The sequence below is a fragment of the Chinchilla lanigera genome, unplaced genomic scaffold, assembly GCF_000276665.1.
Source record: "Chinchilla lanigera isolate Chin_1 unplaced genomic scaffold, ChiLan1.0 scaffold00041, whole genome shotgun sequence".
NCBI classification, from domain to species: domain Eukaryota; kingdom Metazoa; phylum Chordata; class Mammalia; order Rodentia; family Chinchillidae; genus Chinchilla; species Chinchilla lanigera.
Window position 1 is genome coordinate 2,836,001 of NW_004955442.1, and position 25,388 is coordinate 2,861,388.

General features: G+C 45.5%; 2 protein-coding genes across 2 annotated transcripts in view; both read right to left on the reverse strand.

Moving 5' to 3' along the window:
• The window catches only part of Clec19a (C-type lectin domain family 19, member A), a 32,208-nt gene extending 28,591 nt beyond the window's left edge, over positions 1-3,617 (reverse strand). The window contains 2 exon segments of the mRNA XM_013517644.1: positions 3,094-3,225; positions 3,574-3,617. Of these exon segments, the coding sequence (XP_013373098.1) occupies positions 3,094-3,225; positions 3,574-3,617 (176 nt within the window).
• A 3,525-nt stretch (positions 3,618-7,142) lies between these two features.
• The window catches only part of Syt17 (synaptotagmin XVII), a gene marked incomplete at its 5' end in the record, with an annotated part of 78,485 nt that continues 60,239 nt past the window's right edge, over positions 7,143-25,388 (reverse strand). The window contains 1 exon segment of the mRNA XM_005391093.2: positions 7,143-8,519. Within this exon segment, the coding sequence (XP_005391150.1) occupies positions 8,323-8,519 (197 nt within the window). The 3' untranslated portion in view covers positions 7,143-8,322.

Sequence of the window (25,388 nt, forward strand, 5' to 3'; positions counted from 1 at the left end):
AGCTTTCTTTCTCTTTCTTTCTTTTATTTTGTGGTGCTTGGGATTGAACCCAGAGCCTTGTGCACGTTAGGCAAGAGCTCTATTACTGAGCCACTATCCCCAACTCCACAGAGAATTAGTATTTCTAAAAATCAGAATCTTTCTTTGTGTGTGTGTGTCCAGAGACAAGTCACTCTGCTTCTCTGAGCCTCAATTTATTCCTCTATAACATGGGGGATCAAAACTACCTACTTCACGGAGATGACGTGAAATCATTTGGCTATACTATTATCATAGGTGCTGGCAGGCAGCAGTGCTCAGTAAGTGACTGCATGTTTTGCTGTTATCATGGATCTAGTGCAAGACTTTCCCCGGCATCACACGCAGCCTCCCCACCTTGCTTTTCCTCTTGCTCCTCACAAATGCTCAGCCAGGTGCTCTGACGCCTGTGTCGCTGGCATTCACAGGGAGGACTGGAATGTGTCAGTTTAGTTTCCAAGTCACTCTTTTGCTCTCTGGACCCGGCTGTGCTCCTGGGGAACAACTTACCTGGTGGTCACTCAGCCTGCTTTTCCCTGCTGGTACTGGAGCTGAATATTCCTGCACCAAGGCCTGGCTCAGGGTACGGGCCCAGCCCAGGCCTAGTTCCAGCCTGCAGCATCTTGGATATATGTTGCCTCAAAATATTGCAGTGATGCACACCCCCAGGCATGTGTATTTCTTTATTCATAAATAGCATGCACCAGTCATACGCAGGCACGAGTGGCGGTATTAATCTATAAAGTCTGCTATACACCTACCCGCCAAAATTGGTATTGCAAAAGCTTGATACAAAATATACATACAGCATAGAAGAAAGCTGGGCTATTTTCTCCTCAGTGCCTTTCCATCATCCTGTGAGAGGAATTCTGGAGGCCCCTACTGCCCTGTCGAAGTCCATTTTGTGCTGCCCTAACAAAATCCTGGAGAATGGCTAATTTATAGTGAACAGAATCCGGAGGCTGGAAAGGTCACTGTCAAGGTGGCTGCATCTTCCTGCGGAGGCATCACATGGCAGAAGGGGAGAGGGTGGGGGAGGGCGGGAGAGGAAAGGAGGGGAGCCCACTAATAGAGAGAGAGAGAGAGAGAGAGAGAGAGAGAGATCAAACCATTCCTGATGAGGGACCTGCACACCTCTTAAAGGTCCCACTGCACAACACCATTATGATGCCCATGATGACAACCAAATTTCAACAGTTTTGGACAGGACAAATGTTCAAATTATAGAAGTGGCCCCCCGAATGTGGAAGAACGAGGGTACTCCAAAGCAGTTCCCTGGAAAACTTTCTGAGAAGTAGAGAAGTCCAAAGGTTTTTGTAAGTCAGTTCATGCCCCCTCTCTGAAAGGAAACAAAATATTTACAATGTGCTCAAACCCAAGTGTGGTCCGCAGAGCTTATTAGAAATGCAGAATCCCAGGCCCCACCCTAGACTGGCTGAGTCAGAATCTCCACTTTGACTAATCCTCAGTGGGCTGTGTGTACATTAAAGCTTATGAAATATTTCTCTAGACAGGGATGGGTAACTTTGTCCTCTAAAGAGCCAGACAATAAATATCTTAGGCTTTGCAGGTGATGGAGTGTATTACAACTATGCAACTCTGCCAGAGACATGGAATGGGCCTGGAAGTGTTTCAATAAAACTTTATTTACAAAAACAGACAGTGGGCAGGACTTGGGCCATGGGGTATAGTTTGCCAACTCCTGTTCTCAACCTCATTTATAAGCCAGAGTGTAGACAATTTCTTCACTTCATAAGTATAGCCCTTACTGCCATTTGCAGGCTGCAATGTTATCTTTCTAACATAATATATATTTTCTGGCTTCCCAATAAAACGGTATTTGAGTGACATTATATCTCCCTTCCCACACAGTGTTCATGGCAGCCTAGGAATTCAGTGAAGATTTATGTACCACTTATCTATCGATCATCTATCTGTCTATGTATCTATCTATCTACATCTCTAATCATTTGTCATCTATCTCTATATCCATCTCTCTCTTCCTTAATTTCTTAACTTTTAAAAAATCTCACTCAGGGGCTGGGGATTTAGCTCAGTGGCAAAGCACCTGCCTGGCAAGCGCAAGGTCGTGAGTTCGGTTCCCGGTACTGGAGAAAAACCAAAAAAAATAAAAAAATAAAAAAATAAATCTCGCTTATTTACCAATTAAGCCCAGTCCCCACTCCTTCATCATCGTCATAAAAGATGTGATAGACACTAATTTATCTCATGGCTTGCAAGTAAGATGCATTTGTGCTCAGATTCCAGACTTGCTGCTGTGTTATCATACACTGATTATTTAATCTCTGTAAGCCTCAATGTTCTTATCTGCAAAATGGGAACAGATCAATACCTCCTTTGTACAAGTGCTTAGAAAAATGTCTGACACATGATGTTAGTGACCAATAGATCAATATGGACCTTCAAAGATGCTGGATAGAAAGGTATAAAGTTGGGTAGCAAAATAACTACTTGCTATGGTTTGGATTTGCCTGAGTGTCCCTCAGAGTTCCTATATGTTGAAAACTTGGTGCTCAGGGGGTCAGAGGTGATCGAACCTTTAAGGGGTGGGTTCTAGTGGGAAGCCCTTGAGTCACTGGAGACATTGCCTTTCAAAGGGACTAAGGTATTTCACCTGTGACCCTTTGCGGGTTATGAGAGAAGCAAGCCTGCAATTCTACCTTGCTTCCTGATTTGAGATGTGACTGCTTGCTCCCGCATGAGGGGACACCATCTGCTGCCTCAGCAGAGGAGGCCAGCTGGTTTTCAACTTCGATCCTCAAAACTGTGAGCTAAATAAACCTCTTTTCTTGACAAGTAGCCTGCCTCAGGTAATTCCTCATAATGATGGAAAGCTGACAAACACACTACCCAAAGGTTAACTGCTGCCAACTTGAACATTACTTTTCAGTCTTTTTTTTGAGTTCTGAGTTTTTAATTTTCATCTACTGAGTTCTTTTCTAAGTGCCAAAACATGGCGGATAGCTCATGAGCAGAGGAGGACAGGCCACTTAGAAAGGAAAGGAATCCTTCCCCGTAGTGATTCCCAGCTTTCTGGGAGAGAAACACCAGTACCCCAAATAGTCGCTCTTGGCTCCCTGGGACCCATCCACCAAACCCCCATCCTCAGGCCTGGGCAGGGGTCCGTAGGCTTTATCAAGTCCTGGGTAACTCCTGAGGTACTCTGGAGGAGACCTGAGCTCATAGCTGTTGCGGAGGAGAAAGAGGGCAATACTGTTTTTGTACTGGAGCTTGAACCTAGGGCCTTAACTTTGAGCTACATCCCTGGCCATTTTTTATTTTTTTAAATTTTGAAACAGGGTCTCCCTAAGTTGCCCAGACTGTGCTCACATTAGCAATACCCCTGCTTTAGTCTCTCAGGGGTACCTTCTCATCCCCAAGATGAAAGGACTCAGGTGGTCCTGGGAAAAGCAAGTGGCTTTTCAAACCCTCCAGCACTGCTTCCAATCCACCTCTTTTTTCTTTGAAGTTGGGTCTCCACCCACGAATGAGGGTGCTTTAAGCGGCCTGTGTATCTCTTTTCCCACCTCCTACCTGACGAGGCAGACGATGCTAATTGAAATGAGTGGGTAGCCCATGATGGAGCACCTTGGGCTTCGTTTCTATAGAAACTCACCCTCCTTGCACCTTGCAACACAGCCTCTCAGCTCCTGACACACTACTGCTGGAAACCTGGATGGCTCTGATCTGTGCTACCACTGTTCCTGCAGGTCACCCAGCAAATGCTGCTGCATGGGTGCCTGGTAGTCACAGCCGGCATGCCCTTCACTGAGAAGTGTCCGGAGACTTTGCAGCGTTATCCCAGCACATCCCCACATCCATCCCACAGAGTTGTCACATTTTCAGACAAGACAGCCCAGCAGAGCCACTGATCACCCCTGCTCTAAATCACAGGTATCCAAGGAGTATGGTTTCCAGGACCTCCCCCAAGTACCCAAACCCATGGATGCTCAAGTCCCATACGTAAAACGCTGTAGTGTTTCCATGGAACCTACTGCACCCTCTCTGCACAGTTGAAATCTTCTCTAGATTACTTAGAGTACTCAGTACAATATAAATAGCTGTTACACAACATTGTTAGGGAGTGACGAAATCTGTTTAGTATATACGCAATTTTAAAAAAATATTTTCAATCCACAGTTGGTTGAATCTGTGGTACAGAGGCTCACTGTAGTTTGCTAGGGCTGCTTTAACAAAGACTGGGTGACTTAAACCACAGAAATCCATTGTCTCACAGGTATGGAGGCCGGAAGGCCAAAGGCAAGGTTTCTTCTGGGGCTGCTAGTTGGTTCCAGGCCCTCTCTTCTTGGCTTGCAGATGGCATTTTTCCCAGTCTTATCACATCTTCTTCCCTCTGTGTGTCTGTCTCTGTGTCCAAATTTCCCTTTTACATAAGGACCTTAGTCATATTGAAGGAGGGCCCACCCTAATGGCTTCCCTTCCCACTTGATTATCTTTGTTAAAGACCCTGTCTCTGAATAAGATCCAACTCTGAGATACCAGAATAGGAAGGACTCCAGCAAATCCTTTTTTGGACACCATTCAACCCATACCAGGCTTTCCTCCAACAGACCTGGCTGGCCTTCCAGCTTTTCTGCCTTCTCCCCACTTAACCTCAGCAAGCCTTAGCTTTTTCCCATTTGTAAAAATAGAACAGCAATGTCTCCCCCGCTGGTTGCAGAGGTTTGGCACTTCACAGGGTTTTTAGGAGGTCCGCTTCTTATTACCAAGGAGGGCTGCAGACGCTGGCCTGCCCCACCTCCCGCCCCTCAGTCCACCCGGGCTCCTGACAGCTGCAGTGGCCGGGCCGTGCACGTACACAGCTCACCTTCTCACGCCCATGTGCCTCTTGCTCAGCCCAACAGCACCGTCCTGAAGTGCTAAACACTCACAACCTCCAGGAGCGACACTCAGGGCATGAGGGCAAGGGTGAGTAGTTAAATCCTCCAGCTTCTCCATAATAATAATTCCCAAGTATTTGCTACATGGGTCCCAGCACAATTGAGGCCCAGTTGCCCAGTGCTAGTGAATACAGACTTCAATTGCTTTTTCTCTTTTCCCTAATTTTTTCTTCTACTTATGCTTCCTGGAACATCTCTCCAGTAAATTGTCTGTACTCAAGTCCTTTACTTGGGGTCTCTTTTTGAGGGATTCTAATTAAGACAATGAGGAAATTGAGGCCCAGAGGAGTTATGTGGCTAGTGTAAGTTAAACAAGGAGAGGCAGGCGCAGGATTTGAACTGAGACTTCTTTGGCCCTGCAGCCCTTGAGCCTAATCAACAGTGACCTCATCTGTAGCACCAAATGCCTGTGATATACCTGTCTTCTCTCGTGTTTGTTCCCTTGTGCTTTTATGTCTTTTGTTCAACCTTCAGAGTAGTAAATTACAGTAGAACATTACAGAGTAGTAAAAGCTACTCTGTAGGGAAACACTTTCTCCTCTTTTCTCTCCCAAGAATTTAACTAACCCTGCTTTTGCCCTTGACCTCCACTCCAGAGTGGCAGGCACCCTGAGGTTCCTCTCGGCAATGCTCCACGTGGCCGGGAGGGTGACGCCTTCTGAGCCTATGTGAGATTCACCTGGGTTGAGTCCTGAGCAGTACACAGGAAGTAAAAAGCTGAATAAGCCCTGGGTCTTGTCTAGAATGTGCGGGCAGAGCAATGCTGGAATAGCTGGTGACAGTAACTGCTGGAGTCCGGCAGACACGTAGCAAATTTTTGGCATTATTTTCCAACTTCACTGCGACATGAAACTTGCTACTTAACGCTGGAGAGCTTTTGCCTCATCATCTGGACAACGGGGATAGTAACAGCAGGCGGTGAGGGTTAAACGAGATGGTATGTGGCTGGTCTTAGTGCAATCCACGGCACACAATGAGATCCCACTACACGGTAGTTGTTACAGTAAGAGTTACATAGAAATATACGCCTCTTGCTATGAGGAGGCTAGGAAGGAGACGTTATTTTAGTCTTGGAAAATCAGGACGTGGCAATTTAAGACTGACCGTGGGAACATGATTTGGAGCTATTGGGCTGCTGGTAACCGTGATGTTCATTAAATGGGGAGATTCTACCCAAGACACAGAATGGAAACAAGCATCAGCGTCTTCACTGGGGGCCCCAGACTCAGTGAGGCTGAAGCTAGACCTTCTGTTGGTTAGTCTGCATTTTATACTGCTTGCAACTGAAAAGATGTAACACAAATACTTGTTCCCTCTCTCCGAAACAGGGTCTCATTATGTAGTCCAGACTGGCTTTGAACTTGCTATGTAGCTCCGGTTGGCCTCGAACTCATGATCCTCCTGCCTCAGCTTCCTCAGTGCCAAGATTACAGGTGTGCACCAGCACAATGAATCCTTGTCCTCTCTGTGTGGGTTTTGCTCTCACACTCACATGAATATACTGAAGTGTTTCCTCCCAGGACCACACCCACTGTTACCAATACTGCCCAGCACAACTGGCTGTGTTAGACGCCCGCCGTGGCACCTTTGGCTGCACTAAAACCACGCAGCCCCTGAGCTCTTCAGAAGATGTAGCTGTCTCCTCTCTCCTTATACTCACTCTGTCCCCTTCCTTTAAACTGAGCAGGGGCTTGTCTGTACCCAAGTCCTTTACCTGGGGTCTTACTTCTCTGGCCAAAGGAATACGACAGAATAGCTCCATGTGATTTCTGGGGGTGAGGCACAAACAGGAGACAGCTTCCTCCTGGCTCTCTGCTGCTCTTGGGATGCCTGTCCTTAGCACCCTGTAGCCTCACTGTGAGGAAGGCTAAGCTAGTCCATAAACAGACTGCACGAGGAGGCCTGCATGCGGGGAGCTGATGGCTGCCAGCATAACCTGCCTGACACAGGGGGGAATGAACTTTCCGAGGTTTCCGTGTCCCGGCTCTGCAGCACTCCAGCTGAGGGTGTTGGTATGACAGTATTAGGGACTGGGAGTGGAGAGAAGCCATCCCAGCTGGGTCTAAATTCTCGACCCACAAAATCCATGAGCATAATACACATCACTGCTCTGAGCTTCTGGGCTAGTTATGAAGCCGTAGTAACCAGAACACCCTCCTTTACTCTACGCCCCACAGTCATAAGCAAAGAAGATGACTCGAATGCATGGCACAAATAAATAATCTTTAATTTCAATAAATAGCTCCCCAGGACACCAGACAATGTGCTGTGGAAAAGACACAGAAGCATCCAACAAGGAAAGAGCAAGAGCTATTCTAAATACACTAATTCCTTAGCACGGGAGACACGACTTTGGTTCACGCACAAACACAGAAAGATCGTCAGGGCGTGATAAAGGAGATCATCGTGGCCGGGTGTGGCGGCCACTGTAATCCAGGTATTTAGGTTTGTGGTGAGTCATAGTCCCCGTGACTCAGTCAAAAACTGCTGCCTTTGCTCTAGTATATCCTACTTACTCGACATAGATACAGTACCATCACCCCTAGGGGGGGCTCTGACAGACAGTAGGGCCTGGGAGAGGCGGAAAGATAGGAGTGCTCATGGTGGAGGTCCCGGCCATCACTGTGCTCTCCATGAGGACATGTAGGCACACGTGTCCGTCTGTGAGGGTACATATACATACACACACGCGCGCGCGCACACACACACACACACACACACACACACACGAGAACATATACGTGTACACCCACAGGGCATCCCCTGGAGGAAGCTAGCACAAGGACAAATCAGTTAAGCCATGAGACCTTTCCTACACTGGATGTTTTTTGTTGATGTTGCCATTTGGTTTCTCCAAATAGTCTAACCTATTCATTACATTTACTAAGAGACGAAGATACTTACACCTTTGGAGAGAAGTACCAGGTTAGAAGAACCCCAGGAACCGTTGCCTATTCCGAAGTTACCCAGCGGGTGTGTGTTTTGGGAGTGGGGAATCAGGCCTCCCACCCACTAGCCACTCTCTTGGTAAATTTAGTCTTGATGGTGGCTGGCTCCCTTTGGTAGGCCCTTCCTCTGGCCTGCGGGTAGAAAGTACATTTTGGAACGGGGTATGAACACGAACAGGCATTGCGCATAAGTCCCAGGGCAGAGCCCACTTGGCTCGTGATATACATGGATGGGGCCTCTGGAAAATTCTCAGGCCTCCCTCAACAGGAGTGACCATTTTGTGATGAAAAGTCAGCTTCCCCTCAGTTCTGAGAGGATTCAGAATGTGTGTGTTTACGTGTGTGTAGAGTGTGTATGCAGGTATGGATGTAATAGGTATGTGACACATTTTTTTCTGTCTTTGCACAGATGAAAACTGCCTTCCCTGAGGCCTTCAGGTCACCTCCAAGGAAGCAGGAGACACACGGTCACACTCAGCTCGGGACCTCAGGCTGTGCCACTGTTCCACGGCTGTGCGGTGGGTATTGAGCATCCGTCGCCAGTGGTTGGACTCCGAGGGCCCCGAGGAGTACTGGCCAATGACGATCCTGCCAATGAAGTCGTTGCTGCTCTTCATGTTGTGGCCAAACACTAGGGAGGGAGCCAGAGAGGGGGAAGGGAGAGGAAGGGGAATGGAACAGGGACAAGACAGAGGCCATTAGTCCCTCAGCTGCAAAGGTGGGACCAGTGCTTTGGGAATGCTTTCTTTTCATGGTGAGAATTCCTTGATTCTCTGGTCTCATCTCTTGTGAATCGCTGTCACAGCTGCACAGATCTACTGCCGTCCTTTATCATGTCGGCTGTGTTCCTACCTCCCAACCTATATTTCAGCTGTGTTTCCTGGCAAGCAGCTGTGCCATCTTCAATGTGTAATACAAACTTACGTCCCGGTGCCTTCCACTCTCACTACAGAGCCCTGAATGGAACCAGAAACTGTTGGGTAAACAGTTTCTCTGGGGCAGCACTGATGACATTATGGGCTGAGAACCCCTTTGCTGTAGAAGCCTCTCCTGTGCAGTGCAGGATGTTTGGCAGCACCCCTGAGCTCTGCCCACTAGGGACCAGTACTAGGCCCCACCTTAAGCTGTGACAACGCAGAATGTCTCCAGACATGGCTAAATGTCTCCTGGAAGGCCAGTTCATCCCACGTGAGAACCGCTAGGATTAAGCTACATGGCTGGACATTCTGAGATGAATTTTGGCCCTGTCACTTGCCCAGGCTCTTAGACTCTGAGCAAGTCAGGTAACCTTTCTGAGTCTTAGTTTCCTCATTGGTTAAAGAAAATTCTTAGAGGTACTTTATCTCACAAGTCTGTGAAGTTTTGATGAAACGATGTACGTGAAGTTCTCAGTATGCAGTACCTAGTAAGTGGTAAGTGCTCAATAAGTATTATGTTGCCATTTTGATCCTAATTTCTGTCAGTTGACTTTTCATAAAACAGACATCGTGATTCCTCTGTTACACACACACACACACACACACACGTTTCCTGTCTCTATTTGCTGAGAGAAAGAGTTAGGGCAATTTCTCCCTTCCCGTGTGGTTACGTGTCTCGTCCGAGGTCTTCTTTGTTACATTCCAACACAAGTTCAGTTTGGGTCTTTCAAACCTAATGAGATGGTTAGCTTGATTTATCTTCCTAGCCAAGTTCTGCCTAATTCTTTATCTGCATGTGGGTAGTCCAAGCGTGCCCTCTCACTAATGGGGAAGAAGGCTGTGCCTGTGTTACAAATGAAGGGCTAGAGAATGGGAAATATCAAAGATTCACCCAGCGTGAGGCGAGAAAAGGCAGGCTGGATCCCAGGAGGGATGCCGATTATCAAATAAAACAGCTAAAATATGCAGCCTAAAACAGAACTTGAATGCTAACGAGCCTCTGTTCTCCTCCATGGGGTTCACATCAAGAATTCTAAATGATGGAAACGAGAAAAAAAGAAAAGTGGAAAAACAAAAATAAGAACCCATCCAATGTCTAAAAATCAGAAAGACCTAGTACACTAGGGCAAGTAAAACACTGTGTCACCTCTATCAAGGCTGTTCAGTACCTGTCAGCTTAGGGAAAAATTAGACCATGTATGTTTTTTGTATATTCAATCATGTGCTTGGCATGCACAAGTGAACCTCATTTACATGAAAATCCCTTACAACAGAAGGAAGGCATTAGGAATGGAATCTTAGTTTAATAGAGGAAATTGCTAAAGTATTCTCTGAGATATTTGGGGGAAAAACACTAAAAAATAGGTAATGCTGAAGGTCTTTTGGAACCATGCCTAGTGGGCAATGTAAAGTCTGATCTTACCAAATAAGAATAAGTTACCAGAGTTCCCTTCCCCATGGGGCCCAAATCTAGAGCAAGATACACTCTTATGAGATCTCTTCAGGTTCCATTTGGTTTTCTTCTCTAGGGCAAAATGTTCTATCCTTCCCTGCCTCTCCAAAGCTCAAGCATGACAATGGACAATGTGTTCCTTGTATAGGTCTTGTATTCTTGGGAAAGGGGTTTTAAGAGAGGAAATTTGAAGCACTCTCAGGTGTGGCTGGTGGAAGACCAAGGTGGCTCCACTTTTGGGTTATCTTTTCAAAATAAAAATGTCATAATTTGTGACTCAGAGCACCCACTTCTAGGAACATATCCCATAGATATGCCTGCACTAATGGACAAACACACACACACACACACACAGAGATATTTTAGATAACAGGAGTTGGCAAACTAGAACCTCCAAGCCAAATCTGGTCTGCCCCTTGTTTTAATAAATAAAATTTTATTAGAACACAGTCAAACCCATTTACTCGTAGAAGAGTGCTTTTGTTTTTTAGGCAAGGTTGCTGTCTTGGCCTGTTTGGGATGCTATAACGAAATGCCATAAACTGCGTGGTTTATGTACAACAGAGATTTATTTCTTGTAGTTTTGGAGGTTCTGAGGTCTAAGATTAGGTTACTGCAAGTTTGGTCTCTGGTGAGGTCCTTCTTCCTCACACACGATGTCTTCTGATTGTGTCTTCTCTGGGGACTCCTTTTATAGGGCACGAGTCCCAATCACGAGGGCACATCATTACTTTGGGAGTGAGGACTTCAACATATGAATGGGGGTGGGGGGGCACACAAACATTTACTCCATACAGTACTTTCAAGAGCGATCATGTGGCCCTTGAGCCCTTAAATATTTACCATCTGGCTCTTTACAGAAAATTTTGTTGATTCCTGTTCTATTGCATTGTTTGTGAGAAAGAAAAACTGGAAATGACAAAATCTCCGTAAGGAAGTATAGCTGAAGCTATCAGTGCTCTGCCCATTCCCTTGGCCCATGCTGCAGGCTACCTGCAGCCTCTGCTGTGTGTCCTACCCTGGTCACCCAGGGTGCTCTGCCTGCACCATGCCAGCTTGTCTGTGTCAGTAGTACAACTTGGAGTCGGTGCCTTAGGCCACTCAATATCAATTTGACCTCTAAAGGGGCTAGAGACTGTGGTCAACCACTTAGATGGGCAGCCATGCCTCTGTGAATGACCCCGTTACAGACCCCAGACACCAAGGCTCTGCCTGGAAATATTCTGTGCGGACTGCACCTATGGATGCTGGAACAACTGTGCATGGATCACATAGTCTAGTGGGCGAAGACAAGCAGAAGCTCATGCCCGGTCTCTCCCTCACTCGGCCCTATATGCCTATGTTAGTCTGTTTGCTCTGCTATAACCAATTATTATAAACTTGGTGGCTTAGAAACAATGGAAATTGATTGCTCAGTTACTCCTAGAGGCTGAGAAGCCCAAGATCAAGATACCAGCACATCGGTGTCTGGTGAGGGCCTGCTCTCTGCTTCACAGACGGTCTGTTCTTGCTGTGGCCTCACACAGTGGAAGGGACAGTGCAGTACCCTGTGGCTTCTTTCATCAGGCCGCTTATCCCATTCACGAGAGTGGAGCCCGTCTGACCTCATCACTACCCAACAGCTCCCAGTACTGATGTCATCACAGTGGGGATTAGGATTTAGCGTGTGAATCTTAGGAATTAACATTCAGACCACAGCAGCAACCTCGCCCTTGGTCAACTGCAGTCTGAGTCCTTTTGCCATAATAAGCAGCGACTGTAAGTGTAAAAGCTTTGTTGGGTCCATGTAGTGGAGCACGGACCTTGAGAGGGATTTGCAGGATCCCCAGGACTGCAGACGCCAGTCGTCAAATGTCTTTCAATGATTTGCCTCCCATTCTTACCTCAATTCCCTTTTCCCCTTTGCTGCTTCTTATGGTCACCTCCCTAATAGCTTATTTGCATTTAAGTTGGCATCTTAGGATCTGCCTTGGGAGACACCTCTGCTCACCCTAGAAAACACTCATTAGGTGATTTCAGCTGTCACAATACCAGGGAAATCCATGTCATGTGTTAAACATGACACAGATTACATATGCTAAATGGAAAAACCTTCAAAATGTATTGCTAGGAGACAAATGCAAGGTGCAAAAGAGTACATATAAACACAATCCTTCCCATAAATGAAATTTAACATACATAAAGAAAAATTATCTGGAGGAACATCAACTCACCAAACTGCCAAGAGTGACTTTCTCTAGAGCGAAACTTCCCCTTTCTGTATTATATAAGTACGTACAGTTTGAACTTCTTAAAACAAGTGCATATTATTTTGGAAAGAAAACAACAAAAAGAGATGCTATCAGAGAATCCACATCTATATCACCAGAAGGAAAGAAAGTGAAAAGGAAGTCTAATATCCTACGCTCCTTATCCCAATTTGCAGGGAACTTGGCTGGTGAGTCATTTGGCCTTTGAGAGGCGGGAGCTCGTGAGTGATTCAGCCTTTCTGATGAGAAGCAAAGCCATTGCTGCTGTGGCCATCTGAGTGAATTGGCAGGCCTCAGCACTTGCAAATAGCTCAATAAAGTTATGGAACTTTTAACAGGTTTTGAAAAAGCCAAAAATTTAAAATGCAAATTATAAGCTAAAGCTGACTAAAAGTAATGACTTCAATAATAAAAGTTGAGGGGCTGGGGATTTAGCTCAGCAGCACAGCGCCTGCCTGGCAAGCACAAGGTCATGAGTTCGATTCCCGGTACCGGAAAACAAACAAAAAAAAGTTGCCTAGGAGAACATCAAGATTTGCCATGCCTGTAAATTCTAAGAAGTACACTGTTGGAGAAAATAGAGAATTAAGGTTAAACATATAGAGCCTAGAAAGGGGCTCGGAGACAGGGGCCAGAGTCTCCTCTCTCCTCCATTCATGACTAAGGAAACCAAGTCATATGGCTAGTGGGTGATACAATCTGCAATACTTAAAGCAAATTAACCTGGGAAGGAAGCCAATTCTTCATAACTAGATCCCTGAAGTCCTTCTCTCTAGAAACATTAATAACTGAAACTCTTGTTCTAAGTCACCCCCCTAAACTCCTACTGATTGTTACTTGAAAGTGGACATTAATCTTTTACTGGATGATATATATTCTAACTGCACTTAGTCTTCCAGAATCAACTTCTCAACAATTTGATAACCCCAAAAACGGTAATAAAAAAGCATCTAAATAGTCAGAATAGAATAGATATCACAGAGTCTATGCACAAAGTCCATAAGGAGGAATTCCCAGGCTTTCAGGGTTTCTCTGAGAACCTGTTTACTTCTCATGGATTTAGAAACAATTCAGACAGACTTGGTGCTAGGACTTTGATGTGGTTTGTCCCTCAGTGTTCATGTATTGAAGGCGTGGTGCTCACTGTGGTAGTGCAAAGGTGGTAGAACCTTTAAAAGGCAGAACCTGATGGGAGGTATTTGCGTCATTGGAGGTGCTGCCCTCAGAAGAGACTACGGTAGTTCTCATGGGACTCCAGTTAGTTCCTTCGAGAGTGACTTGTTGTAAAAGAGGGGCCTGACCCTGAATCTCTCTGGCTTGTCCTCTCACCATGTGATGTCTCCTGCACACATTCCTGCCATGGGGCAACCTGTCATGAGGCCTCACCAGACGTCAAACATATGGGGCTACCCCATCTTGGACTTCCAGACTCCCCAAGCCATGGGCTGAGTACACTTTCTTTCTTTATAAGGTACCAAACCTCCTGTTTTTTATTATAATAATGGAAAATGGACTAATACATTTGGTCATCTGGTTTCCCATGTGAAATAACTTACTGTAGTAGATTGTAACTAATAAATAGATGCAAAGACTCAAAAAAAAAATACAGTAAAATGGTGCCATTTTAGGAAGAAGCAAACAATTTCTTTCTTCTTTGTAGAGGCAAAGGACATTCACTGTAAAATCATTTATTTTTTATAATTATGACTTTGAATGCATAAGAAAACTCAGTGGTCCATTGAATGGGTCAAAGGAAATATCAGAAATTTTGTATCAAACACAGTTAACATGTTTAAGCTTTTTTTCAAGTTTAAGAGGGAAAGTAGTAAAAGAAAAATTTACTCACATGAAGTCCTTTTAGTGGCCCTCCCCCACTGAGTATAAAATAATCCCCTTCCACAGGCCCAGGCACTCTGTCCTGGCCACACTGTGTCCTCTCCATAATCTCACTGGTTCTCAAGTGCCCAGAAGGCTACAGCCTCAGAGAATCACCCTCCACAGAGAGGTGAGGACATAGAAATTTGGTTCCCTTCCTTAGACAGTGCATAGAGACATCCTGCCCATTTCACTGGCTGGATTTTTAGATCTAACTTCTCTGTAATGGGCTATCAGTAAGTCTATCTAGTTTTGTGGTGCCAGTCACCATGGCAGCTTAGATAAGGGAGATACTACTGGCTAACACAAAAGCATAAGCAGCACCCATCAGATTATAGGATCAGGCTTTGAAGGAATAGGAGGAGCACCACTGCTTTACTAAGTACCTACTACTGGTATGTGTTCAGCCAAGCATGAACCCTGTCCCATGGATCATCAGTGCACTGCATCTCCACATAGCCCCTCTGGAGCAGAATTTGTCACTGAGTACTACGGACATTGTAGTCCAGTTCGTTCTGTGATGTGAGGGACTGTCATGAACTTTTAGGTGTTTCGCAGCATTTCTGGCCTCTGACCAATAAATGCCAGCAACACACACACACACACACACACACACACACACACACACACACAATCAACCCTAGGTATCTCATGACATTATCAACCCAGTTGAAAAACCACTGCAAAGTGGATGCTCTCACTGGCTCACTGTATAGCTGTGAAGATCAAGGTCCAGAGGGGTGAAGGGGGATCACTCACTGGTTTAGGACAGATCAAGGAGCCCCCCAAATCAGGGACAAGGTGATTTTACATGTTGATATTTGCTGTAGGAATGAATTTGTTCTTCCCTGGAAGAGCTAAACTCTTCTGGTTGCTAATTTCATTTGCCAAGGCAGCCAGTTCTGGAAGGGAAGCTGGATGACTCTGAATGTGGGTGTGATAAACACTGCAAATTAAAAGAAAAAAATTTTGACTTTACCAATGGGAGCAGACTCGACAGCTCCTCATTTTGAAAGTTTGGTTCAAGAAAACGATGGATTCTCCTCTGTACCCCAAGTTCTCACTCAAACCCCTATGCAACTTTGAGCCTAGCAACACAGGGCAGGGACACCCCTCAATCATGGCTGGAGCCACAACATCTCAACAACTGTACCCAGACAGCCAACTCTTAGGTGCTGTGTTAAGTTGTTCACCCATTCCTGAAAAAAAAAAAAAAAAAAGTGCACTAAGTCAGCAAAGACCCATCCTGGGCTATTTCATTTTTCTTCCTAACTCCTCACCATAGAGGGGTCCCCTACTTCATCAGATGTTGACTTACCTGCTGCTGGAGACCCCAACAGGTCTGCACACCTCTGCAACCTCTCCTCCCCTCTCCTTCCCACAGGCCTGCTCTGCAACAGCAAACAGTCACTGTGCTTTGCAACTTGTGCAAAACTCCCTCTAGCTATCAAATTCCTTTTCGTTGTTGCCATTCTTGTTTCCTCCTTTCTGAAACCTAGAAGCTATGGTTCTAGGTTTCCTTTACAACAAGGTAGATCTTGGCCCTTTCCTGGGTCCCAGTTTCCCCATTTATACAATGGGTGGGTATATATGGGTTTTGAGGCCCCTTTCAGCTATGACATTTCTTGGAGTCTAAGAAGTTCCATCCATGACTTAAGGGTGATGTTTTTTAAGTTTTCTTAGCTCATTTTGTGATTCATACCAGCTGCTTGGGCAGAAATTTTTCTTCATGTTTTTCCTTCCAACAGTGATAATGACAATTTAGGCAAATGTATTAAAATAATTAAAAATCAGCAATATTGAATTCTGAGTTCTTCGTACCCTGCAATGAGAAAAGCACTTTATGTACTTTTTGGACTTAACCTACACCACAACTCAATTAGGGAAGGTACTATTTATAACCCCATTTTGCAGATGGGAAATTCAAGGCTCAGAGGGGTTAAAAGGTTGAGTGTCTGAGGTCACCCAGCCACCTTGTAGCCCAGTAGGAACCAAAATTCAAAGCTAGGCATTATTTCTCCTTTTCTTACCTCAAACAGAAAAAAGTATCATTCATCACCCCTCCTTGGTCCTCCCATGTGACAAGGACAAGATTAGGAGTAAAAACAGACAGATGCACCTCAATTTATAATGAGATTATGTCCCAATACACCCACCGTAAATTGAAAATACCATATGCCAAAAATGCGTTTGATATACTCTACCTTCCAAATACTGCAGCTTAGCCTAGCCTCTCTCAAGTGTGCTCAGAACATGCGCATTAGCATATAGGTGGGCAAAATCCTCTAACACAATGCCTATTTTATCATGAATCGAATATCTCATGTAATTTGTTGAAACTGAAAAACAGAATGGTTGGATGAATCTGACTTCTTAGCACTGAGCACAGTCCAACCACTTGAGTCCGGCAGGAATCACGGAGGGCGGGGGTTGCAAAGGAGTCAGGTCCTCAGCCCCGCACGGAAGGTAAAAGGTGCCAGTGGTCAGCATGGCCCTAGAAAGTTCCATGAAATCCCCCACAAAGACACCCTGTTGGGGATGGTCACAGCACCTCTCTAGGGACCAGCACAGGGACATCTGAATGGGTGGCAGCAGATACAAGAGAAAACTGTCTTATGTTTAGGGACTCTTGGTATGAAAATACAATAATAGATTTGATCAGGGCCACAGCGCTTCCCAGCCCTGCTTTAATACACCATTTAATCCACACAATCCCCTGAGGAGGGGAGTACTATCATGATATCCCTTTGGTTATCACCTTGGGCTGAGAGGGCACACCCTGGCATCAGGCCCACCTTCCTGAGGACAGACTTGAAGAGCCCTGGGCAAGCCCAGGAGACAGGCATGGGCTGTCTGGGCAGGACACCGTGGGAGTTCAGTAGGTGGGGGTGACCCAGAAAAGATGCAGGCTCCCTGATGCCTCGGACTCCTCACTCCATGGAACACTCATGCCTCATGCAGGAGGCCCAAGGTCAAGGCCCCCGTTGCCCAGACCTGCAGATTAGACCAGCTTGGAGTGACTTATTGAATTCTTTAATATAATGGGTCTCACTTGGGGCCAGCTGTGCCCCCCAAATTTACCAATGTCTGGAGATATTTTTTATTATTACTTTTCAATGGGGGTTGTGCTACTGCCCTCTAGGGATACAGGCATGGATGTAGCTCAGTATCCCACAATGCACAGGACAGCCAGCCCCCATACCAAACATTTATCCAGACCAAAATGTCAACAAGTGCCAGGGTGGGAAAACTCTACAGTAAAGGAAAAGCACGGATGGTGAGATTTCCTTTTGCTAGTAACAAATCTCCCTCATGCCACTCACCAAAGGAAAGCCGCTGAACTGGGGAGGGTGCTAGACAGACCCAAGGGGAAGGGAGGTAGCTGAGAGGCTTGGGGACGGAGTGGGAGAAAGTCACCCCAATTGAGCTAGAGAGCATTTGGGAATGCAGCACACAAGAAATTCCAGAACAAGTCAGCGGACAGAAAACGCGAGTGGAGGAAGGGCTTTCACTGAGAAGTGGCTCAGAAGTCACTGTGAAGGGGATAAGATTTATGAATTAGATCTCTCTCCTTCCTTAAGACATAGAAGTCAAGATTAAAATTTCTTTTAAAATTCCTCTGGATCACTGCTTCATGCCTGTGTGGAGACTGGGCCACCTGGAGCCTGCGTTTATTAAGACAACATATGGGTTGAAGAATCACTTTCAGATCTGGGTGTGAATCACACCATCTTGGAGGAAGCATTTAAAGTTGTGACTATAAAGCAATGTGCTTGTTGTTACATGAACCACCAAATGTATACCGCTGAGTGAGGATCGTCTTTGCACATTTGTTTTAGAGATGTTGGCATGGCTTCGGAGGAGATGCTCACCGCAAATTGCCTTCTAAGCTGGATACAAAACAGCTAAGGAACCAACCCTATGGGGATATTGAACCATATCTTCCCCCTCAGTACCCAGCTCTACCCCTGAAAGATTCTGTCCATTGGTTTAGGTGTGGAGGACTTTTGTGGAGGTCAAATGTGTAGTCTGGGTCGGTGCAGAATCAAAATCTCAGGTGGTCTTGTGGTCCAGCTGGGTTGCGGAGCGGGTCTGACCCTACTATTTGGTCCCATTAGATTAAGCCGTTCTGACAGAAACTGTGTAGGTCTTGTTGCTGCAGGCTGGAACCTGACCAATGGCTCACTGAAGGAGTCACAAGAATGCCACCTGCAAAGGACAGAACTTCCCCAGGAAGAAGAGGAGGCAGCTTCACTCTACCTAGAACAAGGCCTGGGCCTCTCCATGCACACTCAGCGCTGCCGATCCCACAAGTCAACTCTCCTCTGGGAGGAATGCCTAAAGGATTAAAAGGACCCAGAGGTGTTACTATAAGCCACAGTGGGCACACTGTGACCGGGCTTTGAGGGCTACCTCGGGTCTCTGTTGTAAGCACTCAACTTTGCTGTCGTAGTTGAAAGCACCAAAGTCAGTGTATTCACAAATGTGCACAGCTGTGTTCTAATAAAGCTTTATTTATAGAACAAGGAGTGGATCAGATTTGCCCTATGGGCTGTAGTTTGCTACTGTGGTGATTCTTAAAAATTGAACTCCAGACCTGCAGCACCAGGAGCTTGGAAACCTGTTCAAGATATAAATTCCCAGGCCCACACAGCTCTACCCAGATACTCTGGAAAAGGGACCTAGTAATCTGCCTAGGAAACCTCTGGCATTGACTCTTGGCTCAGCTGCACATTACACTCACTGGGGTATAATGTATAGCACTTTTAAAACCATTATGATAAGGGAAGAGAGACACATGGCCAACTGCCAAGATCTCTGGAGGTGGCTCCCACACACCTGCACTTTTAAAAAGTTTCCCCAAGTGGCCTGATGTACAGCCAGATTTCAGATCCATGGATCTAGGCTAAGTATCCTCACGTAAACATTAACTTGGGGACTAGAATCAAAACACTCAAAGAAATCAGCCTCATTTCTTTAGAACAATGCCTCATTTCTGATTTTTTTTAAAAAAAAGGCACTGTTGAGCTTGATTTATGCAATCATTTCATTTTGCATGACCCAAGCTGTTACAAAATATGTCTCACTTCAATGATGAGGAATTCTGCCACGGTTATTTGTGATCTTCTCATGCACTGCAGGCTGGAGGCGATGTCAAAAGAATCTTCTCAGACTTGCTCTGAGTGACAGTAACATGATTTAAAGGAGAGAAGCCAAGGCTCTGAGCCCCTGCATCCCTGAGCATGCAAGATCTCATTCCATCCTGACAAAACCTAGGAGGGGTTACATATCCTTCCATTTTCCAGACTGAGGCTTGGGGTGTAAGCGCAAAGAGCAGAATTGTCCAAGAGTGACCACAGGCACTCAGGCGGGACCCGTAAGGCTGCTGTGCTCACGCTCACCCTATGGAGTGGCAGCAGGACAGGCAGAGCATTGGCACAGGGCCTCAGGTGCACACACTGCAGGCTTGCCCTTGTTGGCCAGGCCACACCTTTCAAGAGAACGGGAGTTGGGGGAAGAAATGCAAGATTTCTCCTTTCCAGCCAAGGCTTGTCCTGTTTAATTGTTCCTGCATCCAGGTGGACACAATCCCTTAACCTATAAATAATGTGGGTCACAGTGGCATTTGTCTTGAACTCTAGTGGAAGATAAAGCATCAAAGCCCAGCAACAAGTGGAGGCTCAGATGGACTCCAGCCCATGGTACAGTGGTAATGCTGGGGTTTGAGTTTGGGTCCTGATGACCTCCTATAAGTCCTTACCCTTGACCTTGCCTTTTGCTGCATGCAGTGTCTCTAATTATGCTTTGAAGGAGACGACGCTTATTTTGATGAGCACCTCATTCAGTGTTTACAAATCACTCTACTTTTGTTTTGTTGTTGTTTTTTCAAACATGGTCTTGCTATGTAGCCCAGGCTGGCCTCAAATTCATGGCAATCCTCCTGCCTCAGCCTCCCACAGGCATGTGCAACCATACCTGGCTAAAATCACTCAACTTTTAAAATTGGACACACACATTGTTGTATAGTCATACACTAAAATATTATCCCAAAAATGTGAATGGAAAAATCTACAACTATATACAGTGATATGAATAGATAATGTTTACAAAATAATGTCACAAAAATAATATTACAAAGGAAGTGGCATGATTCCATTCACTGAAAGGTCAGAAAGAGGCAAAAATGAATGTACAGTGAGACAAATCAGATTGTGGTTATCCTGGGGGGAGGGGTAGTGGTCACCCAAAGGGATAGGAGGGAATTTCTGGGATGGCCTGGTTTTTCGTCTGGGCACTGGTTGCCTGGGAAAATTCATGCTTCAAGGAGACACACAGGGGTAAAAAAATTTTTCTTTGGATTGCAAATCTTGACAATGGCTATCAAAATTGACACATATGTGCCTTAACAGGAACATCCTGCTGCAGGCAGTTTAGTTCACAGAACATTTGGACAGGCCAGCAAAGAGAAGTGTGCAAGGATGTGCTTTCCAACAATGTTTCCAGGCACATGCGCGCGCGCACACACACACACACACAAACACACGCACACACACACCACAATCAACTTCTCCGTAAGGCCTTCCTTGGCTCCCATTTAAAAAATTGTCACCTTTCTCCCTGTCCCGCAGGGTCCCTTCCCCTGCTCATGTTCTCCTGAGCATTTAACACCATCTGTAAACTACGTAACCTGGTTATCTGTCTTGTTTGTTGCCTGTCTCCCCATATTCATTCAACTATTAATTTGATGGGACTAGAATTTTGGTCCAATTTGTTCACGGCTATATCCACAGGACCTGGTTCATCAAGGTACTTATAAATGAACAAGGATATGTTAAAACAGAAAAATGTCTAGCATACAGTAAAGGAAAAGAGCAAGTTACAGGAAATTGTGTGTATGGGTTTGTTTTTTTTTTTTTTTTTGATGCTAACAAAAGACATACAAACACTCAGATACGTATGAGTGCACACATTCCAGAAGGAGGCTATAGTAAATTTTATAAATGGCTACCTTTAAGTAGAGAAAATTAGGGATTTTTATTTTTTTATTCTACTCCTCTCCTTTTGTGGCTGTGCATATATATGTGTACACAGTTTTTATCATATATAATGATACTTAGTTTTATGTGAATACTATTCACATAAATATTCGTTAATGTCAACCATTAATATTTATTAATATACTGATTACCTAGCCATGTATTTATTTATTTATTTAGTACCGGGAATTAAACTCAGGAGCTTGCACTTGCCAGGAAGGTGCTGTGCCACTGAGCTGTATCCCCGGTCCCTATATTCATAAATATATATTTTAAAACTCTAAATATGTATACCTGCATGTATATGCATAGTACATATACACATGTATAATATATACATATATATGTATATATCTTTTGTAACAATATTAAAAAGCCATCAGTACATCTCCTTTGCCTATAGCACCTTCTTGTCACTTCCTCCATGTGACACGCATCCATAAACCATAAGCTGGGGGAGGAGCAGAGGCTTGAGTTTTTAAAAACTCCATTCACCTTTCTAAGAGGCCTCCCTCCCCTCTGGGCCACGCCACACCTGGCTGGGCCACGTCAGCGTCAGCAGGGACAGGGCTCGTTTGCAGAGTGAGATACTCTGTTTGTGCAAGTTTCCATGGGGGGAGCCGAGCAGTAGGCTGAAAAGTCTGCACAGAGGAGCACTCAGCACGCTCTCCCCAAATTCTTCACACTCAGGCCGCTAAAGAGAAATCACTGGGAATGCAGCGGTGAAAACACCACCAGAGTCAATACCCGCAGCAGATGGCAACTGTAGTTGACCGGCCACAACTCCAGGAAACCCACAGAATCCCATGGTTCAAACTGAGGGTTTCCCAGCCTCAGCACTCTGGACACATGCAGCCAGCTCATTCTGTTCTGAGGGCTGCCTGTGTACTGCAGAGTGTCAGCAGTTTTGATAAATAGAAGTGTTTCACCAATCAGTAGGTGCCCAGGGCTTGCCAGCCAAAAGATCTTCCAGCTATTGCCAATCTGGAATTCGGTGGAATGAGATTTCCCCATTGTTGAACTTGACCATGAACTTGGAGGCAAAAGGTGCCTGAGGAAGCAGCAAAGGAAGTCTGTTTGGGGCACAGGCTGGCTCTGCTCTTTGCTTGCTGGGGTGCACGTAGCAGAGATGGCGGTGTGGTCCCCAAAGCCTGTTCACCACTCTTCCTGGACACACAGCTGGACCACATCTCCCAACGCCCACCTTCCTTCCAGGCCTCGACCATAAAGTCTTCATGCAACCCTCAGAGCTCTCTCCATTTACCTCCCTCTCCCTCTCAGCCTTCCACTAGCTGGAGGCAAAACCCTCTAACCCTCACAAGACGCCAGAGCCTGGGAGGATCCCGGGTTGCCCAACCACCACGTAGAAGGTCACTCAACAGAAGCCACAAAGGCCATTATGCAGGCAGGGAAAAAGCTTCTGTTGTGTCAAAATCAGGACAGCTGCTTTGTTACAGTAGCTAGACTTACCTTAAGGAATGCAATGACTTTTAACTTTGTAGCAAGTAATTTGAGTTCTCTGAGGTTATTTCCTCCCATGTAAAATAGGGTAATAATAGAACCTACATTATTTGGTTGTTGTGAATCAACTCAAATAGGATGTATATGGTGCTTGGGACAGAGCCTGGACGATATTAAGCTTTCAGTAATGGTTGGCTATTACTACTGATGGGACAAACCCACTGAATTCTTGTTCTGAAGTTAGGAGCCCTTTCCCTGACCCCTCTTCTGCCTTCTTGTCCAAGCCACACTAAATCCCTTGAAGAAGTAGGATTTGCCCTACAGTCTTTAAGTCACCTAGGGACCCAGTGTGTTTTAGGAACACTTCTTGTAATGAGGCCAAATGCTCTCACTTTAGCACAAGGTTGTCCAGTCATAGATTAAGCGTCCTGGCCTCTCCTTCCCAAAGAGACCACCAAGAGGCCACGCGTGGCCTTGAACCAGGATGGAAGAATCTACCCACTAACCAGCCACAGGCTGCCTCTCCTCTTCTTCCACAGCCCCAGTAAATCCAGCAAACAAAACCCCACAGCAGACACCTAATGAGAACTTCGGCAGCCAGATCCTTGGACACTGTCCTGGTCCCTGAGCCTGTTCTGTACGACAGGGGTGACCAGCAGTTAGGCCCCAAAGCCTCACTGGCCAGTGTGGGACCCCACTCATGAAGGTGGGAGAGCCAGACTCTTTGGCTCACCAGCTACCCCATCCTTCACCCACTTGCTTTGTTTTGCCTGGTAGACGATGCCCTCACCTAAAGCTGTCTCAACAATGATTTCCATTAGAAGCAATTACACTTGGTACTGCTCAAATGCAGGGGCTGGGGGAGGCAGAAGCCCAGAGAAGGAGTTTTCACATTGACTTACAAACTGGAAAAGAGAGAAAATCACACCCACACGGCATCTGCTATATGCTAAGTCCTTGCGTGCAAGTCACTTCATCCAGTCCTCATGGAGCCAGCAGTCACATCTGTTCCCCAGCACCTGATAGCTGTGGGCACACAGTAGGTATGGGACAAATACGCACCACCTCGCCGCACTCCTCCCGGACTTACTGCCCTGACCTCATTGCACGGTTCACTCCCTCCACTAACAGTATCCAGGCGGCCCCTGTTGAACCAAACAAGCTCATGCCCCAGGGCCTTTGCGTTGCCATTTCCTCTTCCTAGAATGTTCTTCTCCCCCCTTTTTGAACAAGTGGCTCTTTTTTAGCATCTATTACCCAATTTAAAGTCATTCTCTGGGCACTCTCTGATGTTTCACTCTATCATTATTTAGGTATTTATCATTTTAAAGTTTTTCATATTTTTAAATTCTTGAATTTCTGTATTTTTATTTTCCTACATTTTTAATAGTGAACATTAGTGACACAGATTAATGGGCTTCATTTTGGCAGATTTGTACGTGCACACAACATACTTGAATCATCCCCCCCATCAGCCCCTTACCCTCCCCCCATGTTTTATGGGGAGGGTTTTAATGTGTAATATATTTTTATCATATTCAAACTCCCTAAAAAAAAACAAAAACAAAAACAAAAACAAACTCCCTATTACCCCCAATACCTCTTCTTCCCCCTTATTTCTTTTTTCTTGTCTAATAATAGTTTCCCTTTTACTTTCTTGTCATCCTTTTTTATTTTTTTAAATTTTATTTATTTATTTATTTATTTGGTCTTTTTGAGGAAGGGTCTCGCTATGCAGTTCCAGCTGGCACTGAGCTCATTTTGTAGCCCAGGCTGGCTTCAAATTTGCAATGATCCTCCTGCCTCAGCCTCCTGAGTGCTGGGATTACAGGCATGCACCACCATGCCTGGCTTTGTCATCCTTTTTAGATTTTGCATGATAGGAAAAATGAGTTATATTTGTCTTTCTTAGTCAGGCTTACTTTGTTCAGCATGATGATATCCAAATCCATCCATGTTTCTGCAAATGACAAAAATTTCATTCTTCTTTATGGCTGAATACTACTCCACTCTGTATATATGCCACACTTCCTTTATCCATTCATCTGCCGATGGGCACCTATGCTGGTCCCCTATCTTGGCTATTGTATATTGTGCCACAGTAAACGTGGGCGTGCAGGTGTCCCTAAGGAATGCTGACTTCAGGTCATTTGGGTAGCCCTGACTCTAATGCCAGTACCATAAAGGTACTGCTCTTTCTTCAGCAACTAACACAGCACGTCAGCAGAGTAGGGGCTAAATACATATTGGGACAGTATAACCTGGTCACTGAGGGCCCACATTCTGGTCCAGATGACCTGGGTCTGAGTTCTGGCTCCAGGGCCTTGGACAAGTGTGGACACTTTCCCAGTTTCCACATCCACAAAACGGGAATAAAGATGACTCCTCTGCCACAGTGTTGCTAAGACAATGACATGCGCTATCCCATGTGAAGCCCTTGGAGCGGAGCCCGGCACGTAGGAAGCTCTATATATGTGTTTGCTATTATTATGGTCAATACTGTGTGAA